The sequence below is a fragment of the Carcharodon carcharias genome, chromosome 19, assembly GCF_017639515.1.
Source record: "Carcharodon carcharias isolate sCarCar2 chromosome 19, sCarCar2.pri, whole genome shotgun sequence".
Lineage (NCBI taxonomy): Eukaryota > Metazoa > Chordata > Chondrichthyes > Lamniformes > Lamnidae > Carcharodon > Carcharodon carcharias.
The window spans coordinates 8052219-8074906 of NC_054485.1; the positions used below are offsets into that span (position 1 = coordinate 8052219).

Below are 22688 nucleotides of genomic sequence, written 5' to 3' on the forward strand. Positions count from 1 at the left end.
TTCAAGTTGAGTAATATTTTATTGGCAAAAATGGTCAACATTACCTCTATACAAAGATATGAAAACCAGCTACTTAACACTCCATATATCACACTAACCATTAATCAACAAAGAAACGTCACCGTTCCATACACACACCATCCACTTTGTACAAGTCCTTGCATTTTGTATTCAGGGAGGAGCATCAAGTACCTTTTTGCTACAGTATGTTGGTACCAATACAAAGCTATATCAGTTCATTTTCACAAAAAAACCAAACACACTGTTTCACCCATCGCAGGTTCCTCAGCAGAAATGGAGGATAAGCCTGAGAATGTTTTGTAACGTTCAGAACTTTGTCGTAGAAATGGTCTGTTCATCAATGCTTTACTTTTTGGTTGTTTTACGTATCAGTGCCATTCTCTGCAAGAGAAAGAGGCCACATGGTTATGCAATGATTCATAATTTTGAGATTCTTATTTGAAAACGTTACAGTCTAAAACAAAAATTGAGCTGGAAGTACAATCTATACCACTAAAATGGATGCAATTAGATAACTTTGTGGCAAAGCATTTATAAAGAATGCATCAGTTGAGCAACAAATCAATGACAATTAAGGTGAATTTCAGTGAAATAAAAAGCGGAGTTATTGTGGCATGCACTTTAAAAAAAATGCCAATTGTGAAAGTTTATGGAAAAATATAGTTTGAATAAAACACAGAACACAAAGAATAAACAAGAAGAGTAGCAGGCTAACAATATTAGTCACTTGAACCAATCATTTAATCAAATTTATTTCCCCCCACCCGAAAAAGGCAAGGGTATAAACAAACTGCTCTACCACAGGGAACATAACTTGAATTTCAGACATATTTTTCTCTGCATGTTAAATCATTCATAAAACAAGAGAAAGTAACAGAATACCAACAAACTGGTCCATACTGACTATCTATTCAGTATTGTCCTGATTCCCAATTCCACTAATGAATAGATAGACACGACGACAATGTGGCAAACAATGCATGAAGTCTCCTTTCTTCTCACGTGCTATGAAATGGTCTTCATTTTATCCACCTCAGATGGATGATAGATAAGTAAACCCCATCAGAATTCAACCTCAAAAACTTCCAGCTCTGTACCAGGACCTTGAACCAACTGGGCTACCCAACATTTCAATAAATTGGATATGTTAATTTGTGTCAAGAAATATAGCATGGACTGTGCCAGATGCTTGATAAGCTAGACTGATTTGGATAACTCTCCTTTGCATTTTCTGTTCTCCCTCCCTTGGGATAATGTATATAACACCCACTTCAAAATCTATTCACCTTTAATCAGTACTGAAATTAAAGTTAATTCCAAATCTAACAGGATCCTTCAAAATGCACAAAAAAGCTCACAAAATAAATTTTGCTGCTGTAAATATAATTACTAGAATTATTCTTGAGCTCAAATTATTTTTTAAGAAACTATACTAAAAGTATCTATAATCATTGGACGAATTCAAGAGCTACAGGATCTGGATTAAATTCAGTTTTCTGCTTGTTCTTTAAAAGATGATCAAGTTGCTTGACTGATGTGTTGATGACAAAATAGGGCACAGGGTCTACCAGCAGGAAGAGGTCAGTTTTACTTTCACATATGTAAAACACTGAAATAGTGAAGAAATTCATGGTGTGTATGACGATAAAAAAAAAAGCCTCAATTTTACATAACTGGGAACAAAGTGGCATGCCATACATGCTTAAGAAATGGCCCATTTATCAATATATTGCAGGCTTTGTTTAATTGCATAAAAGCGATATTTTCACACTGATTTAAAATATATTTTTAAAGAAGCCATCTTTCTAACCTGTTTATGAGCTTCTGTTGTGCAGGCCTTCTTATACGGCCTAATTTCATCTGAACCAAATCCTGGTATCCACATGTTCCACTGGCGTTCTTATAAAAGAAAATGTAGACACATTCAACTTCCAATTACCATTGATCCAACATTTCTGAGAATAAGATACTTTATAATAAGCATGCATCAAGGCATAAGCCACCATAACATTCTGAATAAAAAGTAAAATCTTCCATTGCATTCCATTAATTAATATGACTGAAAATAGCAGTGGCTTCATCAGCCAATAACCTGGAGATTAATGCAGCAACATCTTAGGCTTCTTTAAATAAAAACATTGTCTTACAATATTTTAACATTTGAATATTGGCATGGAAAACAATGGACAATATTAATCATGTTGAGATTAATTATTACATTTTAGACAGACACTACTTTTGCTTACCAATTAGTAGGTGTTGCTGTTAATAATGATGCTTTGGGCAGCAGTAAGTGTATATTCTCTTCCAATGAAATGGCTACACTGCATCCTAAACTGCACTGTTTAAATGTCAATGATTGCAGTAGGTCTGCATAATGTTAATGCATCATGCCATGTACCAACCCCATTAGTTATTTTGATGGGTCACATCTGACACCTCAGCCCATCATTCTCTACCAGGCGCTTATCAATCTGCCCCATTGCTTTCCTCCTAAACCACTAACCGTTAATAGAGAGGGATCAGAGATAGAACACTCATTTTACTTCCTTGATTAGGCACCAATGCTGAAAGTGACTACAATATGTAAATATAAATACTGGTGTCCTGACCAATATTTATTCCTTAACCAGTATAACAAACTGAAATTAGATTATCTGACCTTTAACTCATTGCTGTTTGTGAGATCTTACTGTGTGTGTAAATTGCCTGTGTTTCCTACATTACAACAGTGACTACTTTACAAAAGTACTTCATTAGCTGTAAAGTGATTTCAGTTGTCCTAAGGTCGTAAAAGGCACTATATAAATGGAAGCATTTTACCCTTTATTTGCAATTCATAATCATCTGTATTTGAAGTTTAATTTCAGGACGGTATTAAAACACAGCATAAAAAACACCAAAGGAGAAAGTATTACTTCAAAAACATACCAAGATGCAGTTGAACATCCTTGACTTCCAGTGTGTTTGACTTGCGGTGGCGTGCTAGTTGACATGCAGCACTCACTACACTTTCAATAAAATCATCAGCAATTTGCAAAAGCATCTGCATGTGGGGGGCACAAAAATTGCTTTTGATGAAAATATTCCATGTTGTAGAAATAGAAACACATGGTCTTTACCTATGGGTGTCATGTGATGAACCCCTAATTACAAGCATTATGATTTTAGGCTTTAATTAAGGTATTTCTTAAGTCCAAACCAAACACACTTAAGAGAACCATTGCTCCTCTGATTGGTGTATAATTTTATAAGCACAATTTCTGCCTTGTAGCTTCACACAGGGGTTAAATACTCTTTGCTGCTACAATCGATTAATTCGATTGATATGAGCCTTCGGATAGAAGACCTTTATTAGCTCAGGTGATTGAGCCAATGAATTACAAATCAGGTATAAAAATAATGGTTTAACAGCAGGAACATATACATTTATATAGTGTCATTACCATAGGGAGAACACACCATTGCGCTTCAGAAAAATGTAATGAAACAGGAACTAACACCAAGCCAAAGAAGGAGCTATCAGGACAAGTGATTAAAATGAAATAAAAACAGAAAATGCTGGAAAATCTAAGTTGGTCTGGCAGCAAATGTGGAGAGAGAAAAACAGTTAACGTTTCAAGCCCGTATGACTCTTTTTCAGAGATAAAGAGAAGTAACAAACGGAAAGAAGAGCAGTGTTTCTTCAAGGTAGGCATTCCTGGAAGAGAAGTGGCAGTGAATTAAATACAAGGATGAAAGAAAAGTATTACAGATGCTGGAATTCTGAAATAAAAGCAGAAAATGCTGGAAAAACTCAGTGGGTCTGGCAGCATCCGTGGAGAGAGAAACAGAGTTAATGTTTCGAGTCTGTGACTTGCTTGTCCAAAGTGGTAAAGTTTTAAGGAAGCTCTTAAACATGAGAAACAGATTTAGTGAGGGAATTCAAGAGTTTAGAACCTAGAAGACAGAAGGTATGACTGCCAATGGTGGGGTGAAGGGAGCGAGGGATGAATGAGAGTCTAGAGTTGGAGGAATGCAGATTTCTTGAAGGGTATATGGGTCTGCAAGTTGTGTGTATGCCTGGAGGAGGTTATAGAGATAGGGAGGGGTGAAGCTTTGGAGAGATAAAAAATGAGAATCTTAAAACTGAGGTGCTGGTAGACCAGCAACCGATGTTTTAAGATTCTCGATTCTCAGAACCGATGTAGGTCAGCGAATGCAGGGATAATGGGTTAGACAGACTTGGTGCTGGTTAGAATACAATAGGCAACAAGGTTTTAGATGAGTTCAGTTTTTGGAAGGTGAGAGCTCTAAGGCAGCCAGGAGACTACTGGAATAAAAACAAAAAAACTGCGGATGCTGGAAATCCAAAACAAAAACAGAATTACCTGGAAAAACTCAGCAGGTCTGGCAGCATCGGCGGAGAAGAAAAGAGTTGACGTTTCGAGTCCTCATGACCCTTCGACAGAACTTGAGTTCGAGTCCAGGAAAGAGCTGAAATATAAGCTGGTTTAAGGTGTGTGTGTGGGGGGCGGAGAGATAGAGAGACAGAGCGTCAACTCTTTTCTTCTCCGCCGATGCTGCCAGACCTGCTGAGTTTTTCCAGACTACTGGAATAGTTGCATCTAGGAGATAAAAAACATGGATAATGCTTTCAGGATCAGATAAACCGAGGTGGAAGTAGAGATAGGCAATATTATCTCTGTGATAAATAGGCAAATTTAACTTATTTAAAAAAAACCATTTAACATACCTCTTCAGATATACGAAAATATGAAGTGAGGACATTTCACTAACACTTAGTAAAACTAAACCTACCAGTATCTGTAACACAAAACTTAGAGATGATGTTTTATCTATTCACCACATTCATGTCTATTTCAATAAACTCGGAAGTACTAATAGACTGGCTAAACAGCCCTCTTGACCAAGCTAAACAACTAAAATCCACTCCCACCCCGAGACATGCTGTGGATCATCCTCCAACTATACAGAGCAAGTTAAAAGCAGAAAACTGCAGATGTTGGAAATCCAAAACAAAAACAAAAATACCTGGAAATACTCAGCAGGTCTGACAGCATCTGCAGAGAGGAATACAATTAACGTTTCGAGTACGAATGACTCTTCATCAGAACTAAAGAAAAATAGAAAAGAGGTGAAATTTAAACTGGTTTAAAGGGGTGGGGGGGAGACAGGTAGAGCTGGATAGAGGGCCAGTGATTGCCAAAAGATGTCAAAGACAAAAGGACAAAGAGGTGTTGACAGTGGTGATATTAGCTAAGAAATGTGCTAATGCTGACATTAAGGGTAGAAAGCTGGAAGAGCAAGGTACTTGAGTTCAAATTTTACCATTGTCAGAGAAAAGGTACAATTACTTTAAAATCGACAAACAGGACTGTCCCGGCAGACCGATCGTGTCAGCTTGTTCCTGCCCCACGGAACTCATTTCTTGTTATCTTGACTCCATTCTCTCTCCCCTTGTCCAGTCTCTTCCCATCTACATCTGCGATTCCTCTCACGCCCTACATCATATCAACAATTTCCAGTTCCCTGGCCCCAACCGCCTCCTCTTCAGCATGGACATCCAATCCCTCTACACCTCCATCCCCCACCGGGATGGTTTGAGGGCTCTCCGCTTCTTCCTCGAACAGAGGCCCGAACAATCCCCATCCACTGCTACTCTCCTCTGTCTGGCTGAACTTGTTCCCTCGCTGAACAATTTCTCCTTAAACTCCTCTCACTTCCTCCAAATAAAAGGTGTGGCTATGGGTACCCGCATGGGCCCCAGTTATGCCTGTCTCTTTATGGGGCATGTGGAACATTCCTTGTTCCAGTCCTACTAAGGGCCCCTCCCACAACTCTTTCTCCGGTACATCGATGACCGTTTCAGTGCCACTTCATGCTCTTGTCTGGATCTGGAACTTTTTCATCAAGTTTGCTTCCAATTTCCATCCCTCCATTTTCATGTGGTCCATCACTGACTCTTCCTTTCCCTTCCTTGACCTCTCAGTCTCAATTTCTGGTGATAGACTGTCCACCAATATCCATTACAAGCCTACCAACTCCTTGATTACAGTTCCTCACACCCCGCTTCCTGTAAGGACTCCATCCCATTCTCTCAGTTCCTTCACCTCCGTCGCATCTGTTCTGATGATGTCATTTTCCAAAACAGTTCCTCTGACATATCTTCCTTTTTCCTTAACCGAGGTTTTCTACCCACAGTGGTTGACAGGGTCCAACTGTGTCCAGCCCATCTTCTGCGCATCCGCCCTCACACCTTCCTCTCCCTCCCAGAACCATGATAGGGTCCCCCTTGTCCTCACTTATCACCCCACCAGCCTCCGCGTTCAAAGGATCATCCTCCGCCATTTCTGCCAACTCCAGCATGATGCCACCACCAAGCACATCTGCCCTTCACCCCACCCCTGTCGGCTTTCCGCAGAGATTGTTCCCTCCGGGACACCCTGGTCCACTCCTCCATCACCCTCTACACCTCAACCCCCTCCCATGGCACCTTCCCATGCAACCACAGAAGATGCAATACCTGCCCCTTTACTTCACCCCTCCTCACTGTTCAAGGGCCCAAACACTCCTTTCAAGAGAAGCAGCACTTCATTTGCACTTCCCTCAGTTTAGTCTACTGCATTCGCTGCTCCCAATGCACACCGAACACAGACTGGGTGACTGCTTTGCGGAACAGCTTTGGTCTGTCCACAAGCATGACCCAGACCTCCCTGTCACTTGCCATTTCAACATGCCACCCTGCTTTCATGCCCACATGTTCGTCCTTGGCCTGCTGCAATGTTCCAGTGAAGCTCAACGCAAACTGGAGGAACAGCACCTCATCTTCCGACTAGGCACTTCAGTTTTCCAGACTTAATATTGAGTTCAACAATTTGAGATCATGAACTTTCTCCTCTATCCCCACCCCCTTTTTCCAATAATTTATAATTTTTTTTAAAAAATATATTTTTCTTTTACCTTCTATTTAAAATTTATTTCGATCTATTGTTTCATCTCCACCTTTTAGCCCGTTTTGATCCCTTCCCCCCACCCCACCCCCACTAGGGTCATCTGCCACTAGCTTGTCCTGCTTGCTACCCTTAATGTCCCCATTAGCACATCTTTTAGATAATATCACCACTGTCAATATCCCTTTGTCCTTTTGTCTATGACATCTTTGGCAATCTCTTCTTGGCCTCCACCTATCACTGGCCCGCTATCGAGCTCTACCTGTCCCACCCACCCCCCTCTACCAGCTTACATTTCATCTCAATTCTGTATGTTTTAGTTCTGATGAAGGGTCGTATGGACTCAAAACATCAACTGTATCCTCCTCCGCAGATGCTGTCAGACCCGCTGAGTTTTTCCAGGTATTTTTGTTTTTGTACTAGGTTTCCAGCATCCTCAGTATTTTGCTTTTATACAATTACTTTAGTTTGAGAGCAGGCTCTCCACCCAAATTCATTCTCACCTCATTACAATTTATCTTAAAAGATTAACTTTAGGACAACACAACAAATCTGGCTTCATGGAATTTGCAGGAACACTTCCCCCCAAAAATCCCATCCCTTTAAATAACATTAAAACTAGACTCCAGACAGAACTAAATTGGATTTTATTTGCAATAAATACATCAAAGGAAAAAGCCTTTCTCTTCCACCTCAAATCCACCACCTCTCAGTATCCCATATAGTGAGATTTTCCCTTGCCTGTTTAATGTCAATGATGTTTCACACAGTATGCTGCTGGAAATCAGAGATGGGAATTGTGCAGAGACCCTCCATGGGGTAAGCAACTCTGTGTCTCCTTAACCAATCAGATTGAAGCATTGTGAAATAAAGAGAGCAAAAAATTGAGAAAGAAATATAGATTAGAGTGGGTGAATTCAATGTCAAATCAGGTACAGAAAGAGAAGTAACAAGGGAAAGAAAGGCTGGATTGAGAGAGAAAAAAAGAGACAGAAAAACATTCTTTAAAGTTTTATATTAAAAAAATCCTCCAACAATTAAAATCTGAAGGAATGACACTTCACACTTTTTCATATTTAATTCCCATAGCCAGAGAGCTTGAGTGACTGTAAATAACATTTATCACATTGCCATATGAGCACTTAGACTTGAAATGACTTGACTTAGTTTTCTGTGGTGAGTTTATTTTGTACCTACTCTGCAGGTGGAAAACTTATAACACACTTGAATGGGAAGCATGTGGTCTCATCAATGCCCTGTATAGCTTTAGTAAGACATCCTTGCTTCTGTACGCAAATCCTCTTGCAATGAAGGTCAACATACCGTTTTCCTTCTTAACTGCTTGCTGCACCTGCATGCTTGCTTTCAGTGATTGCTGTACAAGGACACCCAGGTCCCCTTCTATATCAACATTTCCCAACCTATCACCATTTAAATAATACTCTGCCATTGTGTTTTTCCTACCAAAGTGGATAACTTCACACTTATCCACGTTATACTGCATCTGACATGTATTTGCTCACTCAATCAGCTTGTTTAAATCGCCTTGAAGCCTCTCAACATCCTCCTCACCACTCACTTTCTCATGTAGTTTTGTGTTATCAGCAAACTTGGAAATATTACATTTGGTTCCCTCATCCAAATAATTGATATATATTGTGAATAGCTGGGGCCCAAGCAATGATACCTGCGATACCCCACTTGTCACTGCCTGCCACTCCGAAAAAGACCCATTTATTTCTGTTTCCTGCCTGTTAACTAATTCTCAATTCATGCCAATGTATTACCCCCAATCCCATGTGCTTTAATTTTGCACACTTCTGTGGGACTTTATCAAAAGCTTTCTGAAAATCTAAAAACACCACATCCACTGGTTCTTTCTTATCTATTCTGCTAGTTTCATCCTCAAAAAACTCCAGAAACATGATTTCCCTTCCATTAAGCCAGGCTGACTTTGTCTAATCTCATTCATTTTTTCTAAGTGTCCTGTTATCACATCCTTTCTCAAAGGCTCTAGCATTTTCCCTACTACTGATATTAGGCTAACTGGTCTGTAATTATCTGTTTTCTCCCTCCCTACTTTTTTAAATAGTGGGGTTACATTTGTCACCCTCCAATATGCGGGACTATTCCAGTTTTGGAAGATGACAACCAATTTCCATGGCCACCTCCTTTAGTGCCCTGGGATGTAGATTATCAGGCCCCGGGGATTTATCGGCCTTCAGTCCGATTAATTTCTCCAGCATTTTTTTTAGTGATACTAATTTCCTTCAATTCCTCCTTCTTACTAGGCCCTTGGGTCCCTAGCATTTTAGGAGGAAGACACAAAGTAGTTGTTTAATTGCTTTGCCACTTCATTGTTCTCTATGATAAATTCTCCCATTTCAGACTGTAAGGGATTGTCTTCATGAATCTTTTTCTTTTTACATATTTATTAAAGCTTTCACAGTCTGCTTTTATGTTCCTTGCAAGTTTACTCTCATACTCTTATTTTTCCCCTCTTAATCAATCTCTTGGTTCTCCTTTGCTGAATTATAAACTGCTCCCAATCCTCAGGTTTGCTACTTCTTGAAACTTTATATCCTCTTTAAATCTAATATTATCCTTAATTTCTTTTGTTAGGTGTGGTTGGGCCATTTTTCCTGTTGTATTTTTGTGCCAGAAAGGAATGTATAACTATTGCAATGCATTCATTCATTCATTCCTTAAATATTAGCCATTTCTTATCCATCATCATGCCTTTTAATGAAGTTCCCCAATCATCATGGCCAATTCACTCCTCATACCTTCATAGTTTCCTTTGTTTAGATTTAGGACCCTAGTTTCAGATTGGACTACTTCATTTTCCATCCTAACGGAGAATTCTATCATGTTATGGTCTCTGTTCCCTAAAGGATCCTGCACAAGATTATTAATTAACCCCTTCTCATTGCACAATACCAAATCTAGTCGTTCCCTAGTTGGTTCCTCGGCGTATTGGTCTAAAAAAAACCATCTCGTACACACTCCTGGTATTCATCTGTTACATTATTACTGCTAATTTGGTCTGCCCAGTCTATATGTAATTTAAAGTCACCCATGATTACTGCAGCACCCTTATTACATGCATCCCTAATTTCCTCTTTAATGCTGTCCCCTGCTTTACCACTACTCTTGGGAGGCCTATAAACAGCTCCCACTAATGTTTTCTGCCCCTTGTTGCCTCTTAGCTCAACCCAGACTGATTCTACATCTAGATTTTCTGAGCTAATATCCTCACTATTGCACTGATCTCATCCGTAACTAACAATGCCACCCCACCTCCTTTTCCTTTTTGCCTGCCCTTCCTAAATATCAAATACCCTTGGAAATTCAGTTCCCATTCTTGGTCACCCTGCAACCATGCCTCCGTAATCGCAATCATATGGTACCCATTTACATCTATTTTGCTATTAGTCCGTCTACCTTAATGCGAATGCTCTGTGCATTCAGATACAGTGCCTTTAGATTGGTCTTTGGTCTTTTTAACATTTTTACACATCTTTTTTTATACAAAGGCCCTTTTTGCTGCTAGCCCATGTTTCCTCTGTCTTCCATTTGGCTTTCTACTTTGTTTTTCATTTCTTTTGTTTCCCTCTTGTGTCTCCCCGCTCAGGTTCCCATCCCCCGCCACTCTAGTTTAAACCCCTTCCACACAGTACGAGCGAATACCCCTGAGAGGATATTAGTCCCTGTCCTGCAGGGGTGCAACCCGTCCAGCTTGCACAGGTCCCATCTTCCCCAGAATTGGTTGCAATGTCTCAGGAATCTAAATCCCTCCCTCCCACACCACCTCTCCAGACACACATTCATCTGCTCTACTCTCCTATTCCTGATCTTGCTAGCATGTGGCACTGGAAGTAATCTTGCAATCACTACCTTTGAGGTCCAGCCTTTTAATTTATTTCCTAGCCCCTATATTCTGCTTTTAAGACCCCATCCCTTTTTTTTTCCCTATGGCATTGGTACCAATATGGATCACGGCCTCTGGCTGTTCACCCTCTCCCTTCAGGATGTCCTGCAGCCGTTCAGTGACATCCTTGCGCCTGGACCAGGGAGGCAACATATCATCCTGGTGTCATGCCTGCTGGCAAGAAACATCTATCTGCTCCCCTTACGATAGAATCCCCTATCAATATTGCTCTCCCACACTTTTTTGTCCCCCACTTGTGGTGCCATGGACTTGGCTCTTGCTGCATTCTCCTGAGAAACCATCTCTCCCAGTAGTAGCCAAAACAGAAAATCTGTTAGAGGGAGATGGACCCAGGGGCCTCCTGCATTACCTGCCTAGTGCTTTTACTCTGTCTGGCTGTCACCCATTCCCTTTCTGCCTGTGCACCCTTTACCTGCCATGTGACCACCTCACTGTACATGCTATCCATGAGTGACTCCAGCTGCGGTGCTGGCTCAAATGTGGATTTCAAGCAGCTGCAGCTGGAGATACTTCCTGCATACATGGTCGCCCTGGACACTGGAAGTGACCCTGACTTCCCAACTCGCACAGGAGGAACATTCCACATGGCCAAGCTGTCCTGCCATGACTAACCCTTAAATTACTCCCTTTAATTTTACTTCTGCTAGTTTAAGGAATGTTAAGGACAGTAGAAATACTCACCAGGTCCTCCTTACCAAGACCACCCACTCCTCTTGCGCTGGTTCCTGGTCCTGTTCTGGTCTCAGTCCCGATTCCCCTCACTCATTAAGGTCACTGCTCCTCTTGAGTTATAAAATGCCAAAAGCACCCCTCTTTCTTTTCCTCCCCAACTCCCTTAATCACCCAACTCCCCCGCGCTCTATTCTCAGTTGCACTAAGTTATTTGGCTTTATAGGCTCCTAAGAGAAAGGCTAGCTGACCCAGTTAGAGAGGAACCAGTTTCAACTGCTTCTTTAAGCCCAACTGATCATTCAGTGGAGACTTTGCTTAAGGGTGGGAATCTTAGAATTTGAACTATAGAGTTCAGTTACATGCTAATTACAAACAAAATTAGATTTTTACAAAAAGATTAAAAAAGGCTCCTTACTCACCATCCACCGGTATCCAGTCCTGTACTTAGGCCTTACCAACTAACTTACGGGGCTCTTGTGATGTCACTTTTAGATATTATCTGTAAACTTCTGGCTCTCTCTCTCTCTGAACTCCCGCTGCTTTATGGGGTTCCCCTGTAGCAAAGTAACAGCCAGCTACTGGAGCCAAACTCCAATTTAAGCACTCTAGTGCAGCCCAAAGCAGCACTGAAGATGGCCAGTTTTTAAGCTCCCTGATTCAAAGCTTCTGAAAATCTATTTAAGCCAGTTATCTAATTAACTAGTTGCAGCTCCAAGATGATCCTATAAACCCCTGATTAAAGCTGGACTACAACTCAACTTCTCCCAACCCAAAGGCAACTTTTAGTTAATTGCTAAATTAGAAAAAAAACTAGACTTTAGATAGAAATTAACCCTTAAATTAAATTAACCCTTAAACTCCCTCACTCACCAAACTCCAACTTAAGCCCTCTAAGGCAGCACAAAGCAGCACTCCAGTGCAGGTAAATCCCATGGCCCAAGAATTGGGAGGTACTCCGGAATCTTGGTCAACATATATCCCTCAGTCAACATCACCAAAACAGATTATCTGGCCATTATCACATTGCTGTTTATGGGTGCTTTCTGCGCACAAGTTAACTGCTACATTTCCTACATTATAACAACGATTACACTTCAAAAAGTATTTCATTGGCTGTAAAGTGCTTTTTTAAGATGTCCTGTTGTCATGAATGGTGTTATCTAAAGGCAAATCTTTTTTTCATTTAGAGGAACATAATGGATTTCCCTTTTAGGGTAAAACAAATAATTTAAAAAAATGTCATCTTCTCTTGCAGGTATAAATTAGTACTGGGGTTTAGTTGGTGGCAGCCCTCCTGTAACACACCCAAATGATCTCTCAGCATTTATAAACAGAGACAACAAATGCTGGCACAATTTGAGTCTGCAGGGTCATCACAACTGAGCTAGATATTGTTCTCAGCTTATACCCACACATGTACTTTCCAACTGGGATCACATAACAGAAGAAAGAAGTGATTTTCCCCATGTTAACTAAGGGTACCAAGACTAATTATAGCTCCCCGATTATCATTCCATTTAAAGTCAAATAATGCAGCACAAATTAGGAATCATATCTTCTGATCTATGGGGGTTAATTACACACTCATTTTGTCAACTGACCTCTCAGTAAAACCTTCATATAACACAATTGCTATTAGTGATTTGGCAGTACAGAACTCGAGTACTGCTAGAAAAAAAGACATTTTTCATCAAAGCTTTTCATCTTGCACTCATCTGGACAATTCACAAGAATAACAAATGTAATGGGGACAACAATTTATACTGCATGAGAAGAGAGTGCTTGGTTGGCAAGTGGACTCGATTGTTAGAGGCATTGTCATGGAGAACCCACCAATTAATGGCGACTGAGTTAACTACCAAGTATTGTTTGAAATTTAAACCATGTGGCTTGACTCTGATTGGTCAAGGCATTGCCCTAAGGAATAAACCAGCGAATGGTGGTCTTTACAGAGCCTGACTGACAATCTTAAATTGGTTGTCAGCATAATTCTTAGCAAACTGAGGATTATTTAGCAAATGCAGTGCAATTGCAGAATCACATCTAATGTTGGACACCGTTTTGAGTTTTGCACGCATGGGCTGGTTGGGTACAGTCTGTACTTTGCCTGATGTGAACAGCGACTGGGACATGCTATAAAAACAAAAAACTGCGGATGCTGGAAATCCAAAACAAAACAAAAATAGAATTACCTGGAAAAACTCAGCAGGTCTGGCAGCATCGGCGGAGAAGAAAAGAGTTGACGTTTCGAGTCCTCATGACCCTTCAACAGAACTGATTTTTCTTTACAAGGAGAGGGGTGAAATATAAGCTGGTTTAAGGTGGGGTGGTGGGGGGTGGGGGGGGGGGGGGGTGTGGTTGTAGGGACAAGCAAGCAGTGATAGGAGAATTTCTTTTCCCACCTATTTCCATTATTTTTAAATCTTTTATGTCCCCCCACCCCCACTAAAGCCAAACCTTGAGTGCCCTACCATCCATTCTTAATTAGCACACATCCATTTAGATTATCACCAACTTCAACACCTGTGTTCTTTTGTTCTTTTGTCTGTGACATCTTTTGATGATCTGCTCCTATCACTGCTTGCTTGTCCCTACAACCACACCTCCCCCCTCCACTTCTCTCCCCCACCGCCCTCCTCCCACCTTAAACCAGCTTATATTTCACCCCTCTCCTTGTAAAGAAAAATCAGTTCTGTTGAAGGGTCATGAGGACTCGAAACGTCAACTCTTTTCTTCTCCGCCGATGCTGCCAGACCTGCTGAGTTTTTCCAGGTAATTCTGTTTTTGTTTTGACTGGGACATGCTGTTTGATACGATTCACGAGTCTTTGGGACTTATGGCCTACATGCCCAGCATCACACTGGCACTGAAATTTCTATACCACATTACTTATTTATGTGACAGGCTTGACAGCAGCATCCTCTTAGTGGTGCATACCACTTGTGTTGCTACTGCATAGTAGCAGTATGAAATAGCTAGCCTCACCCGTTGCTCAAACTTTTCAGGGCCAAAAGTGGCGGCCTTGGGTCTGTTCTTGAGCTTGCGCAACATACAATGTGAAACGATCTGATCAGGGTAGCCATTATCTCGCAGGATGTTTTTGATGCGCCTTATTTTGGCATCAAGCTTGCATGATAAGCATATGGCTCAGGCCCTATTTACTAGGTTGTCGATAAGGTCAATCTTATAGCCCACGGAACTGTAAGAATCCCAATGTGTATACTGACCAGTGAAGGTAGGCTTGCAGTAGACAGTGGTAGAGAACCCACTGGCAGATTTCTCAACTAGTACGTCAAGGAAAGGGAGTTAATTTGTCTGCTCCATTTAAAAGGTGAACTTGAGCGTAGGATGGAGCCCATTAAGACATGCAAAGATATTATTACATGCAGCTGCAGATTTAAACATAACAAATGTGTCGTCCACTTATCAGAAATATGCAAGGGGTAGGAGGTTAGGTGTCATTCAAACGAAGACACGTTTCGCACGGAACCCAACAAAGATGCTTGTCAGAGTTGGACCAAGAGGAGATCCTATGGCAGCACCATCTATTGGGGCATACATGGTGTCATTGAAATTGAACTCAACTATGCGAGTTGCCGAGTTCATAAGTTCGATGAATACTGATTCACGTAATGGTGGCGGGTCTAGATCACCCTGATATAGTGCTGCAGCACAAATATCTATGGCTTCCTTAAGTGGAACATTGGTGATTAGGCTAGCAATTACAAATGAGCACATGGACACAGCATTGCTTTCGATATGCAAGTCCTGTGTGGTCTTCGCAAATGTGAAGGAATCTTCACTGTGCCTGGAAGATTTGCTCAAAACTGGTTGTAACAATTCGCCTAACCATTTGGCCAATTCCTGATGTGCAGGATCAGTCATAGACTGATGTCAAAGGACATCACTTGCGTGTGTCTTGGGCAGCACATACATACACAGACGCAGCAAGCTAGGAGGGCAAACTCCGTCATATATATCAGATGGCAGCCCTTCGCTCTTATTCAAGTCCAGCAAGCATTTTTTTTCAGCTCACTTCCGAGCAAGGCGGATCTAATGGATACGAATTTGGACCTGTCATTAAGAGTGGCGTTCATTTTGTTGATATAGTCACGCTTCTTAAGGATGACTATTCCGGTGAATTTAGAAAGGTAAGGGACGATTTGGTTGAACCTTTCAAAAGATAAAGGGGAACAAATAGGATAGAGAAATTATTCCCGAAGCAAAATACTGCAGATGCTGTAAATCTGAAGTGAAAACAGATAATGCTGCAAATACTCAGCAGATCTGGCAGCATCTATGAAGAAAGAAAAAAACAGTTAACATTTCAGGTCTGTGGCCTTTCATCAGAAATTATTTCTGATGATTGGGGAATCTAGAACTAGTGACATCATATAAAATTAGAAGCAGCGCTTTCAGAAATGAAATTAGGAAATCTACTCAAAAAGCTTGGCAGAATTTCCATATTCCCTTTTTGCAAACAACAATTGATGCTATATCAATTGTTAATTTTAAATCTGAGATTCATGAGAACTTTATTAACAAATGTATTAATGGACATGGAGCAATTTGGAGTTAGGTCACAGATCTGCCATCATCTAACTGAATGAGGGAACAGGCTCCAAGGGCTGTTCCTGTTCCTATGTTCTAAACATTTTTCTGCAATAACTGCATTTTGTCTCTCTGCTCAATAGCAAAACAAAATCTTAATAATTTCCTCATCTTACAATATCTATCAATATAATTCCACTATGAAACTTGCAGTTATAATGCATTCATATATAATAATGGAACTAGTACAGCTCCCTCTAGTGAGGAAGAAACTAAGTTTTCAAAAAGGGTAACTTTTTTCAACTTAACGTGAAGGCGGACACCTATGCTGGGGTAATTTTGTAGATACTGGTAGTGCTCTGGTACCTTATTTGGGTGATCCTGGTCACAGAGTCACTAACCTGTTCGACCATGCCAGATGCTACACCCAAATATGATCATTTTCTCACCTAGTGACCATACACTCATTTCTAACAGGGGTTCCTGGAGAGACCAGAAATACAGTTGCTAATGTACTGTTCTGGTTGTATTAGTGGAGAATACAGACAGAGCATTGAGCCTTGAACCTTCTTCATCTTGATGGCTCTGCACCACAAAGTGCATTAAACAACTGAGCTAAAGAACCTTACTGTTCCCAATAGCTTGTATACAGTATATATTTTCTATCTTCCTCCATGATATAACATTTGATGAAAGATTGATTTGACATGACTAGGAATCAAAGTAAAATGACTGAAGGTAAATGGCAGTTTTTAAAACTACAAATTGAGAAATCCTGATAAAGACGAAGATCCAAAGTGCAGGGATACCATCTAGATTAAAGGAGTAAGGGAGTTTTTTTTTTTAAAAATTCATTCGTGAGATGTGGGGGTTGCTGGCAAAGCCAGCATTTATTGGTCATCTCTAATTCCCTTTGACAAGGTGGTGCTGAGTCATCGTCTTGAAAAATGAGTGGCCCCTTTCAGAGGCAGTTGTTGTGGGTCTGGAGTCACACACAGACGGGTAAGGTAAGGGCTTGATTTCATGAGTGAATGAAAAAGTTGGGCTTTTATGGCAATCGCCATTACAGATATATGAGCTTTATATTCCAGTTAGAATTAAATTTAAATTCGCCAGCTGCTGTGCCTATTAACATACGACTTAGGAGCAGGCGCCCAATCAGCCCTTGAGCCTGCTCCTCCATTTGATCTGATTGTGGCCTCAACTCTACCTTGCTGTCTACACCCCTTTGACTCCCTTGTCAATCAAGAGTCTTAGCTTTAAAAATATTCAATGACCCTGCCTCCACCGCTCTCTAGGCAAGAGAATTACACATACTAACAACCCTCAGAAAAAATTTCTCCTCATCTTCATCCTTAATGGGAGACCCCTTATTGTGTCCCCTAGTTCTAGTGTCTCCCATAAGAGGAAACCGTCTCAGTACTCAGCCTGTCAATTCCCCTCAGGATCTTATACGTTTCAGTAAGATCACCTCTCATTGTTCTAAACTCCACTGGATACAGGCTCAACCTATCCAATCTGTCCTCACCCCCTCATCCCAGGAGTGAACCTTCTATGAACTGGTTCTAATGCAATTATATCCTTCCTCCAGTAAGGGGACCGAAACTGTATAGAGTGCTCCATATGTGGTCTCACCAACGCCCTATACAATTGTAGCAAAATTTCCCTGCTTTTATATTCCATTCCCTTTGCAATAAACGATAACATTCCATTTGCCTTCCTAATCACTTGCTATATCTGCATACTAACTTTATGTGATTCATGAACCAGGACACCTAAATCCCACTGTACCTTTTTAAAAAATTTATTCTTTCACATCTCATGTGTCGTAGGATGTTGACACGCTGGCAAGGCCAGTATTTGTTGCACATCTCTAATTTCCCTTGAACTGAGTGGCTTGCTAAGCCATTTCAAAGGGTAGTTAAAAGTCAACCACATTGCTGTGGATCTGGATCACAAGTAAGCCAGACCGGGTAAGGACAGCAGATTTCCCTTCCTAAAGGACATTAGTGAACCAGATAGGTTTTTACGGCAATTGATGATAGTTGTCATGAATTATCATCACTGAGACTAGCTTGCAATTCCAGATTTTATTAATTGAATTTAAATTCTACCAGCTGTGGTGGTGGGATTTGAACCCGTGTCCCCAGGGGATTAGTCTGGGCCTCTGGGTTACTAGTTCAGTGACACTACTTCAACATCTCTTCTGCAGAGTTTTGCAATCTTCCTCCATTTAAATCGTATACTGTGTCATGAAACTAATTTTTTTTCATTATATTATTGTGGTTTATTGTAAAGTAGGTTTATGGGTGTGAGTGTGGTTGGTTGTCTGTATAGCTGATTTAATTGAATTAGAGTCAGATAGACTGCAAGCTTGAAATTGTCAAAAGAAGTTAGGGGTAAAAGGTATTTGAAATGCTAATGAGTAAATACGGATGAGCTTAGCATGGAGAATGTGAAGGAAATTTGCATTTTTAGATAGTGAAGAGTTGTTTGGATTTCAAAGGGATGATAGGATGCTTACAGCTAACAAGATAAGAAAGGCTAAACAGTGTGTTTATTTTTCCCAAAGGTACTGACCATATTGGCAACATGAAAGATTTTTATATTATTTATTTAAATTTCCAAAGGCATACAGAACAATGGTATTTACAATTAAGGAGAGAGAAACATATATAAAGAGAATGGAAGGCTATATTGTGGGACCGTGTAAGATCTAAAAAGATAGTGTAAAACAGTTTTAGGGAAGCCTCCAGCCACTTCTGCAGAAGTCTATGTCCAGTAACCAAAGGTAGAGGAAAACCTTTGGAATTCCATTGGAAACCCACCGAGTGGGTGCTGTGGTAAACTTGCTGGCTTGTTTATTTAAATTTAAAATCTATTTTGGACTGTTGCCTTAAAGGGGGTGTGTACTTGAGAGTCAGGTTAATTTGGAATTTGGGGGTTTGTTATAGTATTAAGTAACTAATCCTGTGTATGTGCTTGAAGTCTTTTCTTTTGTTAAGAAATGTTTTAATTTAGTTTTTAAAATCTCGAAAGGTATTAGTGGACCATTATTTCTGAATTCAGTGCACAAATCTTCTCATAATAAATACAAATTGCAAAGCCGTTGTGAAAGCACGGCCAAGTTTCCCTTGTGGATTTGGTCTGCCTGGCACACATCTGCCTCTTCATAACAACTGTTTTTTAATTCTTTCTGCCAAAGTGGACGAGTTCACATTTTCCCACATTATACCCCAACTGCCAAATATTTGCCCACTCACTTAACGTATCTAAATCCCTTTGTAAACTGTTTATGCCTTCCTCATAATTTACTTTCTTAACTACCTTTGTGCTATCTGCAAATTTAGCAACCATATAGTTGGTCCCTTCATCCAAGTCATTTATGTAGATTGTAAATAGTTCAGGTCTCAACAATGATCCTTGTGCCACTCCATTGGTTACAGCTTACCAAACTGAAAACGACGCATTTATCCCTACACTCCGTATCTGGTTAGCCAACCAATCTTCTATCCATAATAATACGTTACCCCCTACACCATGTGCTCTTACCTTGGATGTGGCACCTTTTCAAAAGCTGTTTGGAAATCCAAGTACACCAAATCTACAGGTTCTCCTTTATCCATGTTACTTGTTACTTCCTCAAAGAACTCTAATAAATTAGTCAAACATGATTTCCCTTTCACAAGATCATGTTAAAGCAGCCTAATCGCATTAAGATTTTCTAAGTGCTCTGCTATAACCTCCTTAATAATAGATTCCAACAATTTCACTATGACAGATGTTAGGGTAACTGGCCTGTAGTTAACTCTTTCTGTCTCCCTTCTTTCTTGAAAAGTTACATTTGCTATTTTCCAATCTGCTGGAACCTTTCCAGGATCAAGGGAATTTTGGAAAATTAAAACCAATACACCTATCATCTCCGCAGCCACTTCTTTTAGAACTCTAGGATGAAGTCCATCGGGTCCTGGTGACTTGTGGTGGAATTTGAACTCATGCCTCTGGATCATTAGTCCAATGTCTCTGCATTACTAGTCCAGTAACATCACCCCTATGCTATTGCACCCGCTGAGACAAGGAAGTCAAAAAGTAGTGATTGAGTGACACCACATGAGAGTTTTAAAGCTTGTAAAGAAAAGGAGAAGGGAGGAGGGGATGCCAAGAGTAACACAAGTAGGAGGTGGTGTGACAGAATAGTATTTGTAGCTAAAAGAACTGCCCAAGTAGAAAAAGGATTCTAAACTTTTCCTATCACAAATAATAGCGCAGGGTAAAGTAGTACTTTATAAAGCTTACTTCTTCAACGTCTTCATCAAGTTGTTCGTTTGGATCAATTTCTCGCACCAGGTCCTGCAGCTTCTTCTTGCTTAAAACCTGAACATACAATTAGAATAAAGATGCAGAAAATTCACATTAAGGCTTTTGAGTTGACAAATGGTAAACTATTAGGGCAGGTGGGGCAGGATCTGTACAATATACAAATGTGCCCACAAGATATTTCCCTGCTTAATTAAGAGATAAATACCTGTGGTTTAGCATATATCATAAATGAACTAATGTCTCAGCCTGCTCCTTCACTTAATCATGCAACGTGTATATTTCATAACACAAGTGCATTTTCCAATTTTACTTGCTTTGCTCATACACTTCTTATACCATCTTTTATACCATGTTTAATTTTGTACATTTCTGTTTGAACAGTTGGCGTCAAGAAACAACTAAAATGAAATCTGTGTTGCAGATTTTCAAGTTCCAAGCTTTGTTTTTTTTTTGCAAAAGACCCAGTCCAAGTTGAGTTCCATTACAATAGTTGAGACGAAAAACCCTTTGCCCAATTTATTATCTGTTTCTGCCTGTGAGCTAAGTATTAAAAGTTAACAAATACAAATAGAGGACAAGCACACACACTGCATCCAAAACATAATTTTTCGTTTTAGTCGTTCATGGTATGCAAATGTCGCAGGCTAGGCCAGCAATTATAGCCCATCCCTAACTCCCCTTGAAAAAGTGATGGTGAGCTGCCTTCATGAAACGATGCAGTCCATGTGACGTAGGTACATTCACCTGTTTGGGGGAAAGAGTTCCAGGATTTTGACCCAGGGACAGTGAAGGAACGGCGATATAATTCCAAGTCAGGATGATGCGTGGCTTGGAGGGGAACTTGCAGGTGGTGGTCTTTTCTTGAATCTGCTGCCCTTGTCCATCTAGGTGGCAGAGGTCATGGCTTTGGAAGGTACTATAGGAGGAGGCTTGGTGAGTTGCTGCACTGTATCTTGTAGATGGTACAGAGTGCTGCCACCATGCATCAGTGGGGATGGGGGAGTGAATGTTTAAGGTGGTGGGGATGGGGTGCCAATCAAGCAGGCTTCTTTGTCCTGGATGGTTTCAATCCTGAGTGTTGTTGGAGCTGCACTCATCCAGGCAAATGGAGAGTATTCCATCACACTCCTGACTTTGCCTAGTAGATGGTGGACAATCTTTGGGGAGTCAGGAAGTGAGTTACTCATGGCAGAATTCCCAGCCTCTGACCTGCTCTTGTTGCCGCAGTATTTATATGGCTGGTTCAGTTAACTTTCTGATCATTGGCAATGCCGAGGATATTGGTGGAGGGTTCAGTGACAGTAATGCCATTGAATGTCAAGTGGAGATGGTTAAATTTTCTCTTACTGGAAAATGGTAATTGCCTGGCACTTGTGTGGTGTATTTGTTTGCCCCTTATAAGCCCAGACCTTGCTGAATGCAGGCACAAATTTCTTCAATATCTGAAAAATGCAAATGGTGCTGAACACTGTGCAATCATCAGCAAATATCCTCACTTCTGACTTTATGATGGAGGAAAGGTCATTGATGAAGCAGGTGAAGATGGTTGGGCCTAGAACAATGCACTGAGGAACTCCTATAGCAATATCCTGAGGCTGAGAAAACTTGCCTCCAACAACCACAACTATCTTAACTTTGTGCTAGGTATGACTCCAACTAGTGGAGAGCTTTTGCCACATTCCTATTTATTTCAATTTTGTTAGGGTTTTTTGATGCAACACTTAGTCAAATGCTACCTTGATATCAACAGCAGTCACTCTCACCTCACCTCCAGAATTAAGCTTTTTTGTCCATGTTTGGACCAAAAATGCACCGAGGCCAAGGCGGATTGCAAACTGAGCATCAGTGAGCAGATCAGTACTGCTTGGTAACAATGCTGATGACACCTTCCATCACATTGCTGATGACTGACAGCACTGATGGGGCAGTAATTACCAAATTGGATTTGCCCTGGTTTTTGTGACCTGGGCAATTTTCCACATTGCTGGGTAAATGCCAGTGTTGTAGCTGTATTGAAACAGCTATTTCTGAAGCACCAGTCTTTAGCACTACAGCCAAGATATTGTCAGGACCCATACAGCCTTTGCTGTATCCAGTACATTCAGCCTTTTCTTGATAGTGCGTGGAGTGAATCAAATTGGCTGAAAACTGGCATCTGTGATGGTAAGGACCTCAGGAGCAGGCCTAGATTGATCACCAACTCAGCGGGGGCGCAGCAA

General features: G+C 40.7%; 1 protein-coding gene across 3 annotated transcripts in view; it reads right to left on the reverse strand.

Annotated features, from left to right (window-relative positions):
- The window catches only part of taf12 (TAF12 RNA polymerase II, TATA box binding protein (TBP)-associated factor), a 175167-nt gene continuing 152479 nt past the window's right edge, over nt 1-22688 (reverse strand). For all 3 annotated transcript variants that reach the window (XM_041213036.1, XM_041213035.1, XM_041213037.1), the window contains 4 exons: nt 20446-20523; nt 2953-3067; nt 1832-1920; nt 1-402 (listed from right to left, as the gene is read on the reverse strand). In XM_041213036.1, coding sequence (XP_041068970.1) covers nt 367-402; nt 1832-1920; nt 2953-3067; nt 20446-20523 — 318 coding nt within the window. In that variant the 3' untranslated portion in view covers nt 1-366. The remainder of the gene's footprint in view (nt 403-1831; nt 1921-2952; nt 3068-20445; nt 20524-22688) is intronic.